The sequence below is a fragment of the Mugil cephalus genome, chromosome 10 (assembly GCF_022458985.1).
Source record: "Mugil cephalus isolate CIBA_MC_2020 chromosome 10, CIBA_Mcephalus_1.1, whole genome shotgun sequence".
NCBI classification, from domain to species: Eukaryota; Metazoa; Chordata; class Actinopteri; order Mugiliformes; family Mugilidae; genus Mugil; species Mugil cephalus.
In genome coordinates this window covers 817,093-838,380 of record NC_061779.1, presented here as the reverse complement: position 1 = coordinate 838,380, position 21,288 = coordinate 817,093, and the positions used below count along the sequence as shown (strand labels likewise).

Genomic DNA, 21,288 nt, shown 5'->3' with positions numbered 1-21,288 from the left:
GGTGGAGAGGAGCAGAGGAGGTGTAGAGGAGGTGGAGGACCTCGGTGCTGAGTTAATCAGTAGTTACAGGTGACTGGTCCTTTGAGCCGCTGGGTCTGAATGAGGCTCCACAAGTCTCCTCCTTCCTCCTTCCTCCACATCTCCTCCTTCCCTTTGCTCCCCATCAATCCACTCCTCCTTCCACCTCCCTCCTCCTCCTCCTTCTTCTTACTCTTTATCTTTGTTCCCTTCCAATCTCCTCCTCCTCCCTCTACCTTCTTCCTGTCTTCTCTTCCCTCTTGTCTTTCTCCTCCTCCTCCTCCTGCTCCTCCTCCTGCTCCTCCTCACCAGTAAAGACGTTGTGATGTAAACTCATCCCTGGTTTTGGTCTCCACGGTAACGGAGCTGCATCAGTCATGTGACTGTGTCATCAGTGAAGAACAGGAACAGAGAGAAGCTCCAACACATGTTTATTCTTATAGTTTTGATGCTAAAAGCCACGACACAGACACAGACCCAGTGATTACAGCACATTATAAAGCACAGACCAGGCAGCTGCTCAGGGCTAGAACACAATCACCCAACACATCCACCTAGAACACAATCACCCAACACATCCACCTAGAACACAATCACCCAACACATCCACCAAGAACACAATCACCCAACACATCCACCTCCACCCAAACCCAGAGGGTTTCTTCATCGGCCGCTTCCTCCACGTCCTCCGCCTCCAGGTCGACAACAAGCTGCACTCACTCGCACACATGCACACGGATATGAACAGTTTAAAAACACGTCACAGGTCACACAGGAAACATTTCATCCACATTTCCTCCGTCCATTTATAGCAAACGACTAAAAAACAGCGTTTTCAGGCAGTGCATCATGGGAGAACAGTTCTTCTTCTTCTGTGGTGGTGATTGATCCAGAGCGACTGTTTCAGCTCGTTTCTAACCACACGCTTCGAACGTCGCTTCCATCTGCAGCAGGAATCGTTCTGACTCCGTGATTCATGACGAACAGGAGGCGCTGGAGTCGACTCTGCAGAAAATAATACACCCAGAACCTTCCCGCACCACGTCCAGCTCTGAACAGGATTATTTACAGCACTGACACAGGACCAACCTCCTAAACTTCCATTTATACCTTTAAAAAGGAACAACGGGATAAAATAACACAAGTTAAAGGGTCAGCTGACTGACGGGACACGTTTATGGAAGCAAGTAATCACCATAAAAACTGGAGCGTCTCAGATTTGATTCATCTGATACAGAGATAAATGGGTCAGTATAGAGACGATTAATAAGTAAAAATGTTTTTTATGTTCATTATGATCACGTCTTTACAAAATCCACAATTATTTATTATGGAAACAATCACTTATTCATGAAAAACAGATCAGGTCCTTAAGATTTAACTAAATAACTTTAATAATAACAAATTTCTAATCAGTTAAACGATAATAAAATGAGCTCATTCACAATTAGTTTTGGTTCTGTTCGTTTTGTTAAGTTGAGATAAACATGATAATTGGTTGTTTAAATGGAAAATAGCAACTTGTATCTGAGAATCACTTTCAGCATCTCAAGTTACTAGTTCTTAATATAAAGTAATGTGGATTCATCACGTTATTTACCGACTACATCTATGGTAACTACGATAAAGTTAAAAAGTCCCACAGTTATATACTGACCCAGACACATCTCCAATTAAACCTTTAAACCATTAAACCTATATTTCAGACGGCTCTTATTCTTCTGTCCTTCACCGGACGCTATAAAATTTAGTGGCTTCTCATTTAAATCCTAAATTTTTTATCAGAGTCAAGTCTTTATTGCTGTTATTTGCTTCCATTCAGGACCCCCCCTCCCTAAAAAACCTCAACAACATCAACACAATAAAAAAAATATTTCTTAGATATATTAAATATTAAATAGATCAAATAAAATATGCTGAACACAGAAATAAAAGAACAACAACCTGATTGTTTTCTCACGTTTAAATAAATTCACCTTTAAGGAACTCGAGCTCAAACAGACGCTGTGGTTTCACCGCTGACGTTCACACTGAGCCAGTTTACAGCTGATTCTGATTATATATAAAAACATTTAACAGATCTTCTTTGAACCTTTTAAAAGTCTGAAGATGAACTATTTTTAATCCGTATTTTGGTTTAAAAGTCAGAAACTAAAAAGCTTTAAGTGAAGATGGAAGATGCGTCTACGTGGTGAAATAACTGCAAGTCGCAGGTTTTTCTTGATTCTTTCGAGGTATTTACAGACGATCACAGATGATGAACGTACGTATTTAAATGTTCTCCTGTTTAAACTGAGGTCGACTCGTCTCCTCGGTCTCGTCTGGACTCCTGGTCTCCTCCTGATGACCTCCGTTCTGCTTCACATCGGGGCCCGACGCGGTCCTCCGGACCTTCTCCTCGGCCCCGTTGGCCTGGCCGGGCCGGGGGTCTCGCAGGGTTCCGAGTCCGGTCTGGATGGCGGACAGCGTCCTCTGGTTCCCCTCTGGCCGCTGGCACCGGTACAGCCCTCGGAACGCCGAGCGGAACTTCTGGGACATGGCGTTGTAGATGACGGGGTTGATGGCGCTGTTGGCGTAGATGCAGGTCCGACAGAAGAGCAGGAACCAGGCGTCCAGGTACGGAGTGGACACGAAGGAGTTGATCAGGACCAGGGTCCGGTACGGCATCCAGAGCAGAGCGAAGAGGATCACCACCACCGCCAGCATCTTGGTCACCTGGAGACAGGAGAGACACCGAGTAAAACCTCCTATACACATCTACACCTGCAGGAAACCAACGAAGAAGAACAGTCTGCAGGAAACCAATGAAGAACAGTCTGCAGGAAACCAACAAAGAAGAACAGCCTGCAGAAAAACCAACGAAGAACAGTCTCTAGGAAACCAACAAAGAAGAACAGCGTGCAGGAAACCAACAAAGAAGAACAGCCTGCAGGAGACCAATGAAGAACAGCCTGCAGGAAACCAACAAAGAAGAACAGCCTGCGGGAAACCAACAAAGAAGAACAGCCTGCGGGAAACCAACAAAGAAGAACAGCCTGCGGGAAACCAACGAAGGAGAACAGTCTGCAGGAGACCAATGAAGAACAGTCTGCAGGAAACCAACGAAGGAGAACAGTCTGCAGGAGACCAATGAAGAACAGTCTGCAGGAAACCAACGAAGGAGAACAGCCTGCAAGAAACCAACAAAGAAGAACAGCCTGCGGGAAACCCACGAAGAAGAACAGTCTGCACTAAACCAACGAAGAAGAACAGCCCGTCCGCCTACAGTCTCATTTAAGTCCTGACTAAACGAGTCTGATCTGATCTGATCTTCATCCATTTGGTTTTAACGACGTAAATGTTTCAGCTTTCATCACTTTCTGGGATTCTTTCCCTCTTTATTTCTTTCTCACCATCCTTCCTTACTTCTCTTTCCTTCCTCCCTCCTTCCTTCCTTCCTTCCCCCCCAGCCTCCTAACGTCCTCCTCCGTGCTCTGACCTGATCTCATGAGTGCGGTGGGTGAAACCCATGTGTTGATAAACGGCGTCGTGTGATTTAATTGGAGAATAGGCTAATTAATGGGAGGCAGGGCTCTGATATTGATATTCATCCACAACCATCAACAGTGAGACAGACGAGCAGCGAAGCGAAGCCTCTGAGACGCGACACGAGCTGGTGACGGCTCTAATTTCAGAGATTAGCTCCAACTGCTTCCTGATTATTTCAGTCATCAATCAACACGTCAGACGATGCGTGAGACACCAGTAATGAATGAGAGGCTGAGTAACGAAGGCTTCTGGCTTAATTGAGTCATTAGAAACACGACAGACAACAGAGCAGAAGAAAAGAACTAAAGTTAAAGAAAGAAACGGAACAGAAGGAACGTGTTCTTGTCTCGTGTTTCCTTTGATTGGTTTCTCCTCGTGGCTCCGCCCTCGTTAGTTTCACCTGTGTCTCGTTAACCCTCGTTAGCCCAGGTGTGTGTATGTAGCCCTGCTCTCTAACCCTGACCTGGTCTGTTTATCGTGGTCTCCTTTTGGTCTTTATCAGTTTTTGGATTTTTGTGCAGCGACTTTTTGTTTTCTTATTTGTAATTGTTGTTATTTCAGGTTTAGTTTTAGACTAAAATGAAACAACAATAAATAGGACTTGATTTGTTTTGGATTTTTAAATCCACAAACAAAACAAAATAAAATTACATAAAAAACTTCTGTATTCTGTAGTTTAAAACAAAAAAGGAAAAGTTAATCTTGATCTAAATGATTTTTTTCTTCTTCATCGTCATCTTCTGGGGATCCGTCTACTTTCTGGTATTTCAAGTTTGGTTTTAGACTCTAAAATAATAATAATTTATTTTTCAATCCATAAATCAAACAAAAGAAATATTAAATAAAGAAACATTTCTATTAGCCTCAAAGTAAAAACATGTTGTTTTTCCTGAGGTGATTTTTTTTTTTTTGTCCTTGACTGAAGCAGGAAGTAGTCTCCACCATGACCAGACAACTTCAGAAGCAAAAAAACTGTAATTTTACTTTTGATCCTTTTAACATTTGAAACCAGAAAGAGAAGCAAAGGACAAACCATCGGTTAACAGGATTTCCAGGGAGGTGTTGATGAAGAGGAGGAGGTGGATCAGCTGTGATTGGGGCCAATATTTTCGGGCTGTTCGTGTCTTCGAGGTTAAAACAGGTTGATCCTTTGTCTTCAGGTAAATGTTAGAGAAGAGAGATGGTCGGTGAAAACACTACGTCAACGCAAAAGTCATTTCTAGTTGCAAACACGAGTTTGTGTCAGTGTCTTGACCCTCCAGCCCCCCCCCCCGCATCACAGCTGGCCGGTTACCGTGGTAACGGCCAGATGTCCCTGAACCCTGGTGAGATTGAGAGGTGGTGATGGAGGAGGCGGAGGTGGAGGGGGTCATTCAGCCTGTAGGACTCCAGTGATTAGTCTTATCTCCCCTCTATTCACCTCCACCTCCGACAAATCGACTTCATGTGGAAAAAAAAAAACATAAAATATCACGACTCCTCTCCTCAGAAGTCAGAGATAAGGCCCCGCGTCCACGGCCGAGGCCGCTGGGAGCCGACTCAGCAGGTAGACGATAATAAACAGGGAAAAATAAAATGTCTGCACCACTACCTGAAGAGGAGGGGGAGGAGGGGGGAGTTTAATTAGCTGTGTGCGCTGAGATAATGAGACCGAAAGCATCAGGGTGGCATTTCCATTATGCATCTCATGAGTGTAATGTAGCACGATGCTCGACCTCAGGATTACAAACAAATTACTTTTATATTCTGCAACCACAGCGTCTTCTCACAGCCGAGGGAAGACTGGGTGTTAATTTAATTAATGAGGACAATTTAATTAATCAAGATGCAGCGACCGCTAAGACGATGATGAGCTAAAGCTAATAGAAAAACTAGGAGGGAACGTTGAGGAGGCGAGAACAGAACGTTATGTCTCTGCCATGTGACTGGATGAGGGCCATTAGCCTAGCTGATGTCAGTTAGCATTAGCTACTAAAACCCATTAGCCTAGCTGATGTCAGTTAGCATTAGCTACTAAAACCCATTAGCCTAGCTGATGCCAGTTAGCAGTAGCTACTAAAACCCATTAACCTAGCTGATGTCAGTTAGCATTAGCTACTAAAACCCATTAGCCTAGCTGATGTCAGTTAGCATTAGCTGCTAAAACCAGCTAACTGCTTCCTAGTCACATCTAAGTACTTTACTGGTTATATGAAATACTGACGTCTGACTTTTTACTGAGAAATATTTAACCAGTGGACAGAAGAGTGGACAATGGATTAGCATTTAGCTAAAACTGTCACAGGTAGAAGTTTCATTAAATAAATGTTGTTAGTGTCAGTTCTAATAAATTTAATAATTAAAACTTGTGAAAGATGCAAGAATTAAACTATGACAGACAAATACATCTAAATGAAGAATGAACCCAGGAACCTCCCTCCTCCTCCTTCTCCTCCTCCTCCTCCTCCTCCTTCTCCTCATTCAGTTCGAGGAGACGAGAGACGTGAAGAATCACCCAGAGATTAAAACCTCTCTCTCCTTTTCTTTGAGTTTATCTGAGGTTCCATCAGAGTCGGAGCTGAAAGAGAAATAAAGAGAGAGAGTTTCTCCCTGAACCTGAACGATTAACATCTTCAGCCTGAAACCGACCGGTTTCATCTTAACTAATGAGAACGTTTAGTGATGGGAGGTGAGGCGTTACCATGGAGACCAGATCAAACGATGTGATCGGAGACACGAGTTCACTGATGAAGACGAGCATCACATCTACTGGACATAGAACAGGTTGTTTTTCTTCTTCTTCTTCTTAGTGTTTTCTTATTCTTTTTATTCCTCCTTCTGTCTCCTACTTCATCCTGACTTCATCCATTCATTCATTCATTCATTCATTCATCCATTCATTCATTCATTCACCAGGAGATGGTGACCAGCCTTTATTAGAGGATGAACCTGGGTCCATGTGATCTCAGTGAATATTAAGTGTGAGAATAAAGGCGGAGACTCTGTCCCTGTGTCTCCGGTCATAAATCACGTCCTCTGTCTTTATTCTCTGTGACGTGTTGTTTCTTTCAGCAGGTGGACGTTCAAACCTCTGAGCTCATCGTGTCCTTTCATGTCCACAGCGTCGACCTTTCAGGCGTCCTGAGTAATTCCTGCAGGACACGTCCTCCTGCTCCTCCTCCTCCTCCTCCACCTCCTCCTCTTTCTGAAATCCGGCTAAAGTGAGGGAGGTTTGTTGTTGTCGGTCTGAAATGCCTCTGGAAATGTTTCCTCTCTCAGAGCAGATGAAGAACTGAACCCATGTGTTTCTGATTTGTCTGTGCTCCAGGATTTATCCTCAGCATCAGACTGAAGATCTAAAAGTCCCTGGTTTGGTATCGTCCCAACTACTGACAACTTCCTTTAGAGGATACATGGTTAGAGAAGCAGCTTTAAGACTAAAGCTTCAAACCAAAGACCGATTCAAACTGGTTTTACCTGAACCTGAGCTTCACTCACACGAATAAACTGTCAGAGACATCTTCAATTCTAATAGTAAAACTCTACATTAGAGACGCCAGATGAACACATTAATGTTGGATTTAATGGTTTCATCCCTAATGAAAGATGACGACTACAACTTCTTCTTCTTCTTCTTCCCAATAGAAAAGAAGAAATCACAACGAATTATAAAAGGATCTGAACCTTTCTGGTCTGTGAGTGTTAATCATTAAGATAATTAAGATAATAATACACTTAATAATTAAGTGTTAAACTCAAATGTTGACGCTTTCTGGAGCAAAGAGAAGGAATCAGTCTCCATCCAGAGACAAAGTTTCCTCAGGAAGATGCTCAGAAGATGCTCATGAGCTCCACGAGGTTCCTTCTCTGAGGCGCTGGAAACAGCAGGGACACATTTCAGAGAAATCACGGCCTCTGATGCACATTTTAACCCCAAAGAACCAGGCTCTGGTTGAAAGGGGCGTTTGATGAGAAGCCACAGAGAAGAACCGAGGCTCAGACCTGTTTCCTGGAGGACAGCGCGCTCTTGGGTCGACCCTGGCGACCTCCCTTCCCCCCGTCGGACGCCTCCCGGCAGCTCCGGCGCAGAGTTGTGGCGCTGGTGTCGGGGTGGTTGGGCAGAGGGCTGCAGGAAACACAACGATAGCATGTTAGCACGTTAGCGCCGGGGTCTGGAGGTTAGCTTAGCCTAAAGAGAAACACCAAAAACATACATGAACCATTTCTGCACACGTCTCAAATCCTGCAGAAGAGACTAGACTCACGTAAGCTGAGTTTCCTTTACAGACAAAAAACAGTGAGATTTCTGAATTTTCAATAAAGTCCAATTACTTCTTGTACATGATGGAGCTGTAACTCTCAAGTGTTTCCATTACACTTTACATGTGAAAAACAGTGTTTTAGTGAGATCTGAGAGGTTATTTACTGCAGTATTTAGGTTTTTCAATGCAGCAAAAGAGATGATAAAACTATGAGAAATGTTGCAGCTGCTGTAAAGCTGCAGGGATTGACTCCATGTGGAACCGAGCTCTGCGTCTGTGTGCTTTTCATAAGTTTGTTGGTTATCTGATGCTCAGCAGTGCTGCTCATACGTGCAGCTAATTCCTCCACTATTTGTTTGTGTGAGTTCATGATTAGAAAACGTTGGACAGGTCCCAACGTTGCACAACAAACCTGGAGGCCGGAGCTCGACTGGTGAGTCAGGTCGACACCTCCGGCACATTTCATCTCTCACGTCTGCACGTTTTAAGCTTTTCATGTGTTAAATGACAGCGTGTTGGTGGTAGATGCTCAGGCTGCAGGTGTTTCTGCAGGCGACGTGGTTAATCATGACAGAGGACGGGCTCTGAGTGGCCAGCTGCATTAATGAGGACAATAATTGATAATTACATCCTCTAGAAAGTGGATTTCCTTCAGGCGTGAATCAGCACACACTCATTTGAAGGGGTTAAAGATTTCTAAAATACCTGCTGCCACTTTCTGTTCAGCAAAGAGAAAACCTCAACTTTAAATAACCGTTTCAAACCAGAGATGGTGTCACCCTGTAATCATTCCAGCAGCACACGGAGCTGCTTCAAAAAAAATGACTCAAAACATCAGCGGATTTTCACACAAGCCCTGAAACAGGACAAAGACCTGAACCCAACACATGGAACAGACAATATTTCATATCAGAGAGGATTAAACCAGAGTCCATGTGTTAGACGTGTTTAAATCAGTGTGATGAGGTTCCTCTGGGACGTCTCCCACTATTATGGAGAACACAACTGGGACAATGTTTAGTGGACAGATGAGACCAGAGTAGAATAGTTTGGTTTAAATGTTTGGAGATGAACCAACACTGCATTCCAGCATCAGAACCTCATCCCTCCATGACACATGGGGGCGCTAATGTCCTGGTTTGGGCCTGTTCTGCTGCATCTGCTCATCATTGATGGACCAATGAACTGTGAATTCTACCAGTGAACTCTGGTAGAAAATGTCTGGACATGAGTCCATGAGCTGAATGTGAAGAGAAACTGGGTCATGGAGGAAGACAAGGAGCCCAAGAACACCAGTGGTTCTCCAGAAGAACCAGATGAATGTTTAGGAACAAGTCAAAGTCCTGACCTTCATCCAGTAGAAATGTTGGAGCGTCAGCTGATGAGAGGAAACCACCAACATCTCACAACATTTAGTTCATGTGTCAGAATGTCTCCTCTTTGTCGACTACACCATCATGTTTTTGAGAATCTGGTTCCTTTCTTACATCCATGGACCAGTTAATGGATCATGTGTTTGTATCTGACTCTGTGTCCAGTGTTTAGGTTTAATAACGTCAGGGACGACAGATATTTAAGAGGAAGAACCTGAGGTAGAGGATCCGCGCTATGAGTGCGTACAGCACGATGGCGAGGAGCAGCGGGATGACGTAGAAAATGGCGAAGTCGATGAGGTAGATGGGCAGGTAGAGCTCCCGCTTCACTCTGTAGCCGCACTGCACGTGTCCGTCCTGGCCGACCTGCACAGAGACGACCAATCAGACGCTGGCATCTCGACAGTAATGACACTACTCTCACAAATACTCTCACAAATGGCAGAGCTCTTAAAAAGCTGCAATTTAACCAACGCTTGAACAAAACAAGGCCCCGCGTTCATGACTCATGTGTTTACTGAAACACGGCGGCGGCTGTGCAGGACGAGAGCAGCCGACAGTAACAACACAACTCATACATGAGAGAATACACACAAACAAAACACAAATAGGAGGAAGAAAACATTGAATAATGACATTAATACTATCAGATAAATAAAATGCAATGCAAAACAATAAGATATGATACGATATCATACCATGAAATAAAATACGACACAGATAAATTAAAATGAGACATGATAAGATCAAAGCTCATTGTATTTGGACCATTTCAAACATTCTTCCTGTTGAAAATAAATGATTTTCTGTTTTTGTTCAGTCAAAGTGATGATCCTCATTTAATCCTAATAATTTACCAAGAAAAAACTCTGGAACATCAGGATGAATGGAAACACAAAAATATGGAATAAATGAAAGCAGATGTGAATCATTGGGACTAAATCAGATTCTATTAGAGACTAAATCACCACATATATCAGCAACAACATCACTGAGATTATTAACGGAGTCTTTTCAACATCAGCAACTAACTAGAACAGACATGGAGGCGGCCATTTTGGAAACGGCTGCTAAAAGCCAGTGGCTGCAGAGCCTGGATGAATCCACCAGGGGGCAGAAGACCAGGACCAGGCTGATGGAAACAGGTTTTCAGTGATTTTACGTATTCAGCGTTAAAGGGTTAATACTGAAGCCTGAAGCATTAATGCATTCACACGTATTATTTCCCATGATAACGAGTTAATTTCCTAAGTTTTCTCTGATCTCAGGTTATTTATCTCGTTATTTATCTCACTACGATGGCAAAGACAGTCATCAGTCAACATGGCAGGTCAGGTATGACCTAAATATATCGAGATGTTCTCGAGATAAAGAGCTTCCTTAGGTTAATGAGCTTTAACATCTCGTTCCCTCTGAGCTCGTGTGAATCTGATTTGTAGATGAATGTGTCGGCTTGGTTCTCTGACCTGAATGTCCACCAGGAAGAACCAGAGCATGCAGTAGACACATGTGAAGATCCAAACCCCAGCGATGATCCTCTTGGCCCGGGACACGGTGCACACGGTCTGAGCCTTCATGGGATGGCAGATAGCGATGTACCTAAAAAAGAAACGGGTTTAGAGATGATTAAAAAGCTGCAGACGCTCTGGTTTCATTGTGTTTATGCTGCGTTCAGACGTTAGTCGTCATCGGTGGATCCGTCAGATTATTGCTCTTTTTCTTTTAATTTCTGAGAGAAGAACGTGAAGCATCTTGGTTTAATTATGAATAAGTCTTTGCAGCCTGAACGCTGTTTTCCAAACTGTTTAACATCAGCTTCACTGAGTCACTGATGCACATCACACTCTGAACTCTCCATGGAGACGAGGACATTTATTTTATTTCAGAAAGTGTCTGATCCACAGAATTATCCAGTGTTTTTGATTTAGTCTTGGTCTTAGATGATGTTTACTGAGCTGGTGAAGTGGCCTCACCTCTCCACGGTGAAGGCGGTGATGGAGCAGGAGGACACGTTGATGCCCAGGTACTGAAGGTAGGTGATGCCCAGACACCCGGCGTGGCCGAAGACCCAGGTCCCCGTGAGGCTGTCGGAGACGTTGGGCAGCCCGGCCGCCACCAGCACCGTCAGGTCGGCGATGGCCAGACTCACCAGGTAGCAGTTGGTGGGCGTCCTCATGTGGCGCGTGGTGAAGACCACCAGCACCACCATGATGTTGCCCACGATGCCGGCGCCGCACACCAGCAGCACCAGGAACACCGACACCGTCTTGTACTCCAGGGACTTGGAGACGACGCCCCCGGGGCTCAGCGAGATGTTGGTGGGCGTGTCCAGCCTGGAGCTCACGTTGTCGGCGACGTCCGCTGACATGGTTGTTACTCGAAGACAACGTTCATTTGGTCCGAAGCAGGCGATGAGGTGTAGTAGCCATGTTTGTTCTTCTTGGTTTACATCGTCTAATCTGATTTAAGGTTAAATGTGGCGGAGTCAGAAAGATCCCAGGACTTAAAATCTCTTCTCAGGCCTCCGGGTTTCACCTGGAATCAGAAAAACGGAGCGTTTATTTCTTATTATCCAGAAAATCAAAAATGGAATCTGTTTACACCCATTTCAAGTGATCCCTGTTTCATGTGACTATGCTAAGCTAAGTTAGCTGTTTATGCTAAGCTAAGGTAGCTGTTTACATCTAATCCAGTCCTTATGCTAAAATAAGATAGCTGTTTATGCTAAGCTAAGGTAGAGGTTTACCCCTTTTTCATGTGATTATGCTAAGCTAAGCTAGATATTTTCATCTGATCCAGTCCATAAGGTAACATGAGATAGTTGCTTATGCTAAGCTAAGGTAGCTATTTCCATCTAATCCAGTCCTTATGTTAAGCTAATATAGCTGTTTATCCCTGTTTCATGTGATTGTGCTAAGCTAAGTTAGCTGTTTCCATCTAATCCAGCCCTTATGCTAAACTAATATAGTTGTTTACCCGTTTTGTGTCATTATGCCAAGCTAAGCTAGCTGTTTCCATCTTATCCAGCCCTTGTGCTAAACTAAGATAGCTGTTTATGCTAAGCTAAGGTAGAGGTTTACCCCTGTTTCATGTGATTATGCTAAGCTAAGATAGCTATTTCCATCTAATCCAGTCCTTATGCTAAGCTAAGATAGCTGTTTATGCTAAGCTAAGATAGCTATTTTCATCTAATCCAGTCCTTATGCTAAGCTAATACAGTTGTTTACCCGTTTTGTGTGATTATGCTACGCAAAGATAGCTGTTTATCCCTGTTTCATGTGATTGTGCTAAGCTAGTTGTTTCCCATCATGTCATCTCTTTGTGCTAAGCTAAGATAGCTGTTTATACTAAGTTAACTGTATCCATCTCATTCAGTTTTTATGCAAAATTATGGCGGCTTTTTTCATCTTAACCGGTATTTATGCTAAGCTAAGCTAACTGTTTCAATCAACCAATCAATCTTTATTTATAGAGCACTTTTCATACATATAAAATACACCCCCCCACCCAACCTCCTCATGTAAACACACACACACACACAGCTGTTTATGCTAAGCTAGCTGTATCCATCTGATCTAGTCTTTATGCAAAGCTACGCTAGCTGTTTCCCATTATGTCATCTCTTTGTGCTAAGCTAAGATAGCTGTTTACACTAAGTTAACTGTATCCATCTGATCCAGTCCTTATGCACAATTAAGATGGATGTTTTCATCTTAACCAGTATTTATGCTAAGCTAAGCTAACTGCTACCATCTTCATGTTGAACTTTAACATGTTCAGTGAATCTGATTTCATTTATTTTTCATTTACCCCAAACAGGACCTGTTTATTTTTATTATTTTATTATTATTTTACTTATTTTCTGTCGTTGTTCAGTCAAATATATATATTTTATAGCTCATGACAAGTTCTCTGCATTTAACTCATCCAAGCTAAGTTTCAGGTGGTTCTGGGACATAAAGGGGATTGAACCAACGACTTCTTGCTCCTGAAGCTGGTTCTCTACCCACTAGTCTCAGCTCTCAAAGTGTTTCTGACCTTTCTGCTGTAATTTTAAATAATCATCCCTCCAACCTTCTCCTCACATTAAGAGCCAGAAAACAGAGAAATATTCACACGTTGCTTTTAGACGCTGCCTTCACATGAACATCTATTTAACACAATGTTCTCAAGGAAATACACAAAGATGTGTCGTTGTTGTTGTATTGTTTTTTTGTTTTTTTAATAACAGATAATGCTCTTCTGGCGAATTTCTAATCAAGTTACAGCCACGTTCTTAAAATCCTGGAGAGCAAAACCTGATTAAAACCATTCCTCAGCTTTAAATGAGGTTTGAGGTGAGTCTGAAGAACCCGGAGGTTTGTTTGGAGGTTTTTAAAGCTGCTGAAAGACAGAAACACAAACATCATTCCTCAGTTATTTGACCTCCTCAGCTTCGTGAAAACTCTCCTCCTGCCTCTAATGAATTGAGACGGCGTCAAATGAAAAGTAATCGAGTTCCACCAAGACTGAAGAACGGAGTCTCTACATCACTGATGGAAAAATGAATGAAAAACAACTTCTATTATTATTCAATATGTGAATATTCACTTCATTAGGTGCATCAGCGAAGTCATTCTGACCTAAATAATCCTGAGTTGATGTAGAACCAGAGTCAGAAGCTGCTGATTCAACCCAATTCAATCATCTTCTCTCTAAGCTACAGATACAAATCTGAAAAAATAAATAAAAATAAAAAAACACACGAGACGTTCTCACATGAGAAGTGAAAAAAAAAATCGTAGAAACGAATCACATCAGAATCACTGATCACGATAAAACTCAACATGAAGACTGGATCAGATGGAAACACCTAGCTTAGCTTAGCATAATGATAATGATAATGAAACAGTTAGCTTAACCTGGCAGAAAGACTGGATCAGATGGAAAGAGTTAGCTTAGCATAAATAATGGTTTAGATGAGAACAGCTGTATTAACATTACATGAAGACTCGATCAGAGTCGCCGTAGCTGTATCCAGCTAGCTTAGCTTAGCATAAACAGTTAGCTTAGCATAAGGACTGGATCAGATGAAAACATCTTGCTTAGCTTAGCATAACCACGTGAAATGGGTAAACAGCTACCTTAGCTTAGCATAAAGACTGGATCAGATGGAAAAAGCTACTTTAGCTTAGCATTTTTTACAGATCTCAGACGTCACTGAGCTTCATACGTTCGACTCACACAGATTTTTTCCGTGTGATCAAAGAGTTAAACGTTGTTTCTCCTCCTGTTACTCGTTTACATCAGACTTAGAACGACTTTAGTGTCATTTTGTGCACAGGGTGTAAACACAACGAAATTCAGGACAATGTAATAAAATTACAAATAAAATAAGATAAAATACAATGTAAAGTGCAGCATCGATGTAGATGGTACATGTGCATCTGAATTAAAGAAATAATTCATCTCATTAGTTTAATCCGTCCTTAAAAAAAACACATGTGTTATTTTTTGGCTTCGTGTGTTAACGCGTTAATGAGGCTGAGGGGAGATAACGAGCAGATGTTTCAGCTCCAGACATGAAGATGAACTTGGGTTCAGTTCTGCAGAGTGGACGCTTCAAAAAGGAGTAAAAGAATAAAAGGTTTTCACCAACAGTTACAGGAGACTCTTATAAAAGATGATGCACTGAAGTTCATTTGGTAACTCATTAGAATCTATGGAAGGAATTTAAGTAGAAGGTTCATTTGGACCACACACTCAAACAAATGTTAATAAATGCAAATGAGTAGCTTAGCTTAGCATAAAGACTGGATCACATGGAAACAACTAGCGTAGCTTAGCGTAGAGACTGGATCACATGGAAACAACTAGCGTAGCTTAGCATAAAGACTGGATCAGATAAAAACAATTAGCTTAGCTTAGCATTTCATCCCAACAGGATTTAGACGTGACTGAGCTTCAAACAATTGCCGATTTATTTTACTCTGTTTATTTTATTTTATCTCGGTTGCGTCATAATTAGTTCATATGTGGAATAAGATTCTGTTTGTTTGATTCTGAATGAAACTGAAATAAAAACTTTGTTATGAAGAGAAGCGTCGTGAGCAGAGTTTACATCTGCATGACGGGTAAAAGCTGAAGCGTCTGATCTTGACTTTATTCTGTAGCTGGTGCCCAGTTTCCATTATTATAAATGATCCCGTTAATTACAGGAATTAGCCGAACGCTGTGAGCAGGATTTGAACCTGCGCGGGGGAAACCCCATTGGATTTCGAGTCCAACGCCTTAACCACTCGGCCATCACAGCTCCTCCAACTCAGCCTCTGTTCATCCCAACACTTTTATTCCTGAACGCAATAGAAACCAAAGACTCTCCACGTGGAGAAATGACTAAACACTGACCAAGACGTCTTAAAGGTTTAGTCTCTAACATTCAGTCCATCTGGTTCTTTAAATCCTGAGGGAATCTCCATAATCAGACTGTAACGACCCCTCGACATTTATTAAGTCATTGTTTGATTATTCCTCAGGAGACGAAGCCTCGAACCGAGTCACGTTCTTCTGTCTGAGACCTGAACCTGCAGTGAACGTATGAACCACCTCTGCTGGGTTTAATGGATGTTACTGGATGTTACTGTCTTTATCTCCTGTCTGCTACTGGTCAGGCCAGATACAAAATACAAGACACGAGATGAGACAAAATGAGACGAGACGAGAGAAGAGACACGAGATACAAGTTGAGAAAAGACACAAGACAAGATACAAAATATAAGACGAGATAAAATGAGACGAGATGAGACAGAATACAAGTCAAGAGACAAGAGACACAAAATGAGATGAGACAAGACACAAGCTGAGACAAAATGAGACAAGAGACATGAGACGAGACGAGATGAGACCTAAGACACCACCGAACATTCCTCTGTCTATTATTATTAAAATGTTTAAAACACAAAATAGGATCTGGTGTAAATGAATGAGATCGTCTCCAACTATGGAGCAGAAATGAAACGGTGAACAGATCCAGTCTGACTGAGTCTATGAGTCTGATCATCATCATCTTATTTTATTTTATTTTATTTTATTTATTCATACTGTGTCGTGTGACTAAATGAGGCAAATCCCATGTAGGTACAAACAAGTCTCTTCTGATTCTTCCTGTTCGATGGAATAAATATGTTCAGGACACAGAATGATTCTTTATTTGCTCTCAGGAACTTTAGTTCAGTCACACAGAATCAGATTAAACAGAGTCTCTGCACATCCTCAGTTAATTCCTCCTTATAATTAAAAGTCCACGGCTGCTGTTCTTTTCCTGTGCGATGAGAACAGATTCTGGTTAAACGTGTTGGAAGCTGCAGACCTGAGGTCACCACAGAGCTGAAGGAGTTTCACATTCCCTCACACATCTACAGATATTTATTTCATTTATTCGTTCATCTGTAAACTATTAAAAGTGAGACACTGAAATAAATGATCTGAATGAATGAATGAATAAAACGATGAGCAGCCTGTAAACTTCTGATTATTCTTTATTATTTGCAGGAGGAAATAAAATGCTTTACCTCGTCAGTGTTTGCGCGGCGTCATCTTCATCCAGTCGTCGTCCTCTCGTCAGAATAAAGACTTTCATTAGTTTCCTGTGTGTGTGGTGGAGTCTGTGGTCTGCAGCCTGGTCTGCAGCATAGCCATGCTTTAACTGTTGTCTTCATACTGTACACACCACTCACACAGCTCCGTCACCAGAAACAGCGCGGCACGGACCTCCAAAATAAAAGCCCGGAGCGCATTATATTTATAGAGTTTACACAGAACAACACCGTGACAAACAATGAGACACGAGGAGGCTGGTTAGTATTAACATCACCCTCAGTCCTCTCTGCTCCGCTCTGCTGCACAGGCTGAAACTAGAGAAGCTCCTCCACATCAACTATTCACCACACGGAGCCTCGACAGAATCTGAGCCCTGTGCATGTTTGTAACGATATATTCCTGGGAGATTTAGTTACGTGTGTGCACAACAATATCAGTATTTTTACTGATTGTACAATGTTAGAATGTGACGATGTCCCGGCTGAATAGAATGAACATTTCTGTGTTTCTGTAAACCCACAAACTATCTTATCTTGTCTTATCTTGTAGAAACACCCTCAGGGTCTTTCCTTTGATTGGTCCCTGAGCTCAGAGCTGCTGTTCCTCTGCTGCTTCACCCTGATCTGTGCCAAACAGCTGGAAAATGTTTTATTTTGAAGCCTTTTGAGAGGAAGTGGCGGTTCACCTGTTCTGTCTCTCGTCCTCAGACTGTCTCTCGTCCACGCTGCTCTCTATGTCCTGTCAGGGCTCATGTGTCATCACTTTACATCTACATGTACAGCTGCACACATCTGCACTGGGACTGACGGAGGTTTTATTCCGGCCTGTGTTGATGTTTCTTGAAAAGACTCTAGTAGAGGGAGAAGAAAGTTCCTTGTGACTCTGTCTGGACTCTGATGAGATTAATCATCATTTAAATAAGTGTTTAAGTTTCCTGTACCTCCACTCATTTGTTCAGAAATGTGTAGACAATTTAAACACTACATTGAACCTGCAGGTTTTTCCAAATACTTCTGCTGCCATCTAGTGGCTTGAAGCTGGAAACAAGCAACCTGAACTTCAAATAATGCTAAAATATTCACTTACCACTTCATTAGGAACACTAGTGGCTGTATTCTAATATAACAGTCCTGCACCAAACAGTCCTGCACACTCAGCTGCCCTCACTACACCTCTTTGTTCATGTCTGCAACCTCTCAAGAGCAACACATATTGCACATAATCATTCTGTATAGGATATGTAACATTAATGGTTGTTTATCTTTGTGTTAGTACCGCGCCTCTCGCCCGATGACAGCTGGAATAGGCCCCAGTAACCCCCGCGACCCTAGTGAGGATAAGAGGCAGTAGAGAATTTAATTTAATTTAATTTAATTTAATTTAATTTAATTTAATTTAATTTTATTTATTTTTTGTAAGTTGACTTTTATTTTATTTTATTTGATTTTATTTGTGTAAGTTCACTTTTATTTTATTTTATTTTATTTGTGTAAGTTCACTTTTATTTTATTTTATTTTATTTTATTTTATTTTATTTTATTTTATTTTATTTTATTTTATTTCTTCGTCGCTGATCCTGAATTCACCTCCTCGCAGCTCTTTCGTCATCAACGCGAGCGGTTCACCCCCCTCCCTCCAGCCCCTCCCCTCGCTTTCAGTTGGTCGCATGTTGATGACGTCGAGGTAATGGCCGCTCTTGCTGTGCCGTGCGGGGTGTTTTATTTTCTCCGCCACAGCGGCTAAATTAAACCATTTAATATTTATTACAGATCGTACGAAGAAATATCAGCGGGAGAGGGACGTTGCTAAGGCACCAGCGCCGTCTTTAAAGAGCTCCGGGTCGGCAAGGTGAATGAAAATCTGGGGTTGTTAGCAGCTAGCGGAGGTTAGCTGCGCTGTTAGCTTTGTTAGCATTGTTAATTGAAAGGCGGCTAACGTGCTACAGGGGACCGTTCATTGCAAACGTGTTATTTATGTCAATAATTTAACCGGTGCATTTGTTCACCCTCACCAGAGAATATTTTAGCGTTTATTGGGTAAAGTTTCCTGATGGTTTGCAAGTTTTCTTGGCGGTGCCGAGTTATGGGCCTTGTTTCCAACTAGCGCCGCTCAGCTAAGTGCTAAATGTTCAGATGAGGCTGCAGGTGAACTCGTAGTGAAGCATTTGTAAACTCCAACATATCGTTTTGTCATGTGTGCACAAAGATCACTTATAACCAGGTCCATATCAGAGGGTTTTAAAGGTAAACAAGTGTAGGACTTCATGTTTTTTTTAGCCACTTTGTTGCATCAGTCAGAAATCCGCTCAAATAACGTTTAGTCTGTAGATTCTTTATTCTGAGAGGAATAAAGAATATGTTCAGAATTAAGATGATGTATTCTGTAATACTATTAATTGCTCAAGGTACTTTATAAATCCTTAAAAGGTAAATTGTGGTGTTACAGCAGCGCTACATCACATTATAATCAGTAAAAACAACAAACAGTCCATAGAGAAGAATAGATAAATAAGTAGAAATAAATGAACATATAAACACGGTATCAGGGATAAAAAGTATAGATCAGCAAAAAGCCAATGAATAGTATTTAGTGTCGGAGGAGCTTTGTGTTCGTTTTGTCGTATAATCGTCTTAACAGGTTTTAATAGAATATCTTTATACTAATAATGATAATAATTCTTCTTGTTTTAATACCTGGTTCATACGTCAAAGATTCAGACTCATGTAACACATCACTGACCACTGACCGAACGTGTTTTCTTTTTACAGCAGAATATTCTCTGATGGATACTCCAGAGAGCCCTACACAGTCCCCTCAGTCTCCTGAGGACGAGGACAAGGGTGTTTCTGACAGCGAGCTGCTGGAGTCTCCGGATGAAGACGAGGACAGGGTCGTCTCAGACAGCGAGGTGCTGCGAGACGACGAGAACGAGGGGCTGGTGGATGAGGAGGACGAGGAGGAGGCGGCGGAAAGCCAAGGGAGAGGCTCCGAGTTGGAGGACGAAGTGGTCCCTGACTTTGTCTCCGATCCGGAGGACGAGGAACCTGAAGGAGGAACAGGCGGGGTGGGGCAAGAAGATGAGACCATTGTTCTGATGGAGGGGGACGAAGATGGTCCACAGGGGCAGGAGGAGGAGGAGGAGGAGGAGGAGGAGAGGGATGAAGAGGAAGGAGTCGTTGACACACCACAGTCTCCAGACTCGGAGCCAGATCACGTCAAGAGTCTGGTGACTGAAGAGGACGGAGAAGATGGAGAGGACGGGTTCGATGCCTCAGCAGAGCGGGAGCTGGATGACGAAGACGAGGAGGAGGAGGAGGAGGAGGAGGAGGACAAACTCAAGGCTGAGGAGGCTGAGAGGAGGAGAGTGGCTGCAGCGAGGCAGATGAAGGACGACTCTGCGTCAGTTTCTCGAGAGCTGGATGAGCACGAACTGGATTACGACGAGGAGGTCCCCGAGGAGCCCAGCATCCCCGCACACGAGGACGAGGAGGACGAGGACGACGTGAAAGCGGAGCGGGAGGACGAGGAGGAGAGCGACGACAAGACCACTAAGAAGAAGGAGAAGAAACTAATCCTCCCGCCGTCTCCAAAGGACAGGACGGACGAGTCTAAGGGTCCCGAGAGGACACGGCGAGACTCCTTCAGAGACAAGAAGAAGGACGAGGACGATGGGGAGATCGACGAGGGAGAGATTGACGTGAGTAGTTTGGCTGCGAGTCGTTTATGAATCAGGAGAAAGATATTTAATTTATTTAGAACCAGGCGTCTCTTTCTCATTAACGTCTGAGTAACGTGAGGACGAACAGAAATTAGTCTGTATTTCAGTTTGTGTACGTTCTGAACCCACACAGGACGTGTTTAAGATATTTAAGTTATTTCAAGCCTGTAAACTTCACAGTAATATCTGACACTGTTTTATTTAACACCAGGAGATAAACCTGGTAAAATGTGAAAGTCCAGACTGTTAATGAGAGTTAATCTCCTGTAGCTTCATAAAGTCTTTCCTTGTCTAAGTGAATGTGTGGAGAGAGGAGCTCGTATGTTCTGGTCGTCCAGCGTCGCCATAAACTCACTAACTCTTAGTTAGTTCAGTCTCCAGGAAACTTTTCTTCTTCTAAACGTGTTTGTTGTTGTTGTTGTTGTTTGTCTGCAGCTTTGACCTGAGTGAACTCATGGATTTATTTAGATCATCTCCTACAAACGTCCTCATCACACTAGAGACTGATTAACTCCTCCATCACTACTTCTCCTCTTCTTCCTCCTTTTCTTCTTTTTATTCCTCTTCATCCATCCTTCTCTTCTTTCTCCACCTCTCCTCTTCGTCTTCATCTCTTCATTATTTTCCTTGTTGTCTACTTCTCTTTTTCTTGTTTCTCTTCTCCCTTGTTTTTCTTCCTCTTCATGCTTCCTTCTCGTCTTTCTCCTCCTCCTCTTCTTCCTTTTGTTCGTCTTCCTCTTCATCCTCTTGTTTTCTTCATCTTCAGTCTTATTTTCTTCTCCTCTTCTTCCTCTTTTTCTTTCTCTTCTCTTTTCTTGTTTTTCTTTGTCTT

The 21,288-nt window shown here is 42.6% G+C and overlaps 2 protein-coding genes and 1 non-coding gene across 6 annotated transcripts in view; 1 reads left to right on the top strand and 2 right to left on the bottom strand.

The window, feature by feature from the left end:
• Window positions 1-433: 433 nt before the first annotated feature.
• trhr2 (thyrotropin releasing hormone receptor 2) lies at window positions 434-16,900 on the bottom strand. Of its 2 annotated transcripts, XR_007113507.1 has the most exons (7): window positions 16,711-16,900; window positions 11,134-11,695; window positions 10,627-10,759; window positions 9,375-9,526; window positions 7,528-7,651; window positions 657-2,733; window positions 434-572 (listed from the first exon to the last, which is right to left on the bottom strand). XR_007113507.1 is itself a non-coding variant. In XM_047595390.1 (6 exons), exons 2-6 carry the CDS (start codon window positions 11,526-11,528, stop codon window positions 2,290-2,292), a joined length of 1,248 nt encoding a protein of 415 aa, XP_047451346.1. In that variant the 5' UTR covers window positions 11,529-11,695; window positions 16,711-16,900; the 3' UTR covers window positions 434-2,289. The 2 variants fall into 2 exon arrangements, 1 of the variants encoding a protein (XP_047451346.1); XM_047595390.1 differs by having other exon boundaries at window positions 434-2,733.
• trnas-cga lies at window positions 15,370-15,452 on the bottom strand. The gene has a single exon. It is a non-coding gene; the product is annotated as a tRNA-Ser (tRNA).
• Window positions 16,901-18,402: 1,502 nt separating the features above from the next.
• The window catches only part of zc3h18 (zinc finger CCCH-type containing 18), a 44,585-nt gene continuing 41,699 nt past the window's right edge, over window positions 18,403-21,288 (top strand). For 2 of the 3 annotated variants that reach the window (XM_047596485.1, XM_047596483.1), the window contains exons 1-2: window positions 18,403-18,586; window positions 19,507-20,435. In XM_047596485.1, coding sequence (XP_047452441.1) covers window positions 19,521-20,435 — 915 coding nt within the window. In that variant the 5' untranslated portion in view covers window positions 18,403-18,586; window positions 19,507-19,520. The remainder of the gene's footprint in view (window positions 18,587-19,506; window positions 20,436-21,288) is intronic. The other variant, XM_047596484.1, reaches the window with a different exon arrangement.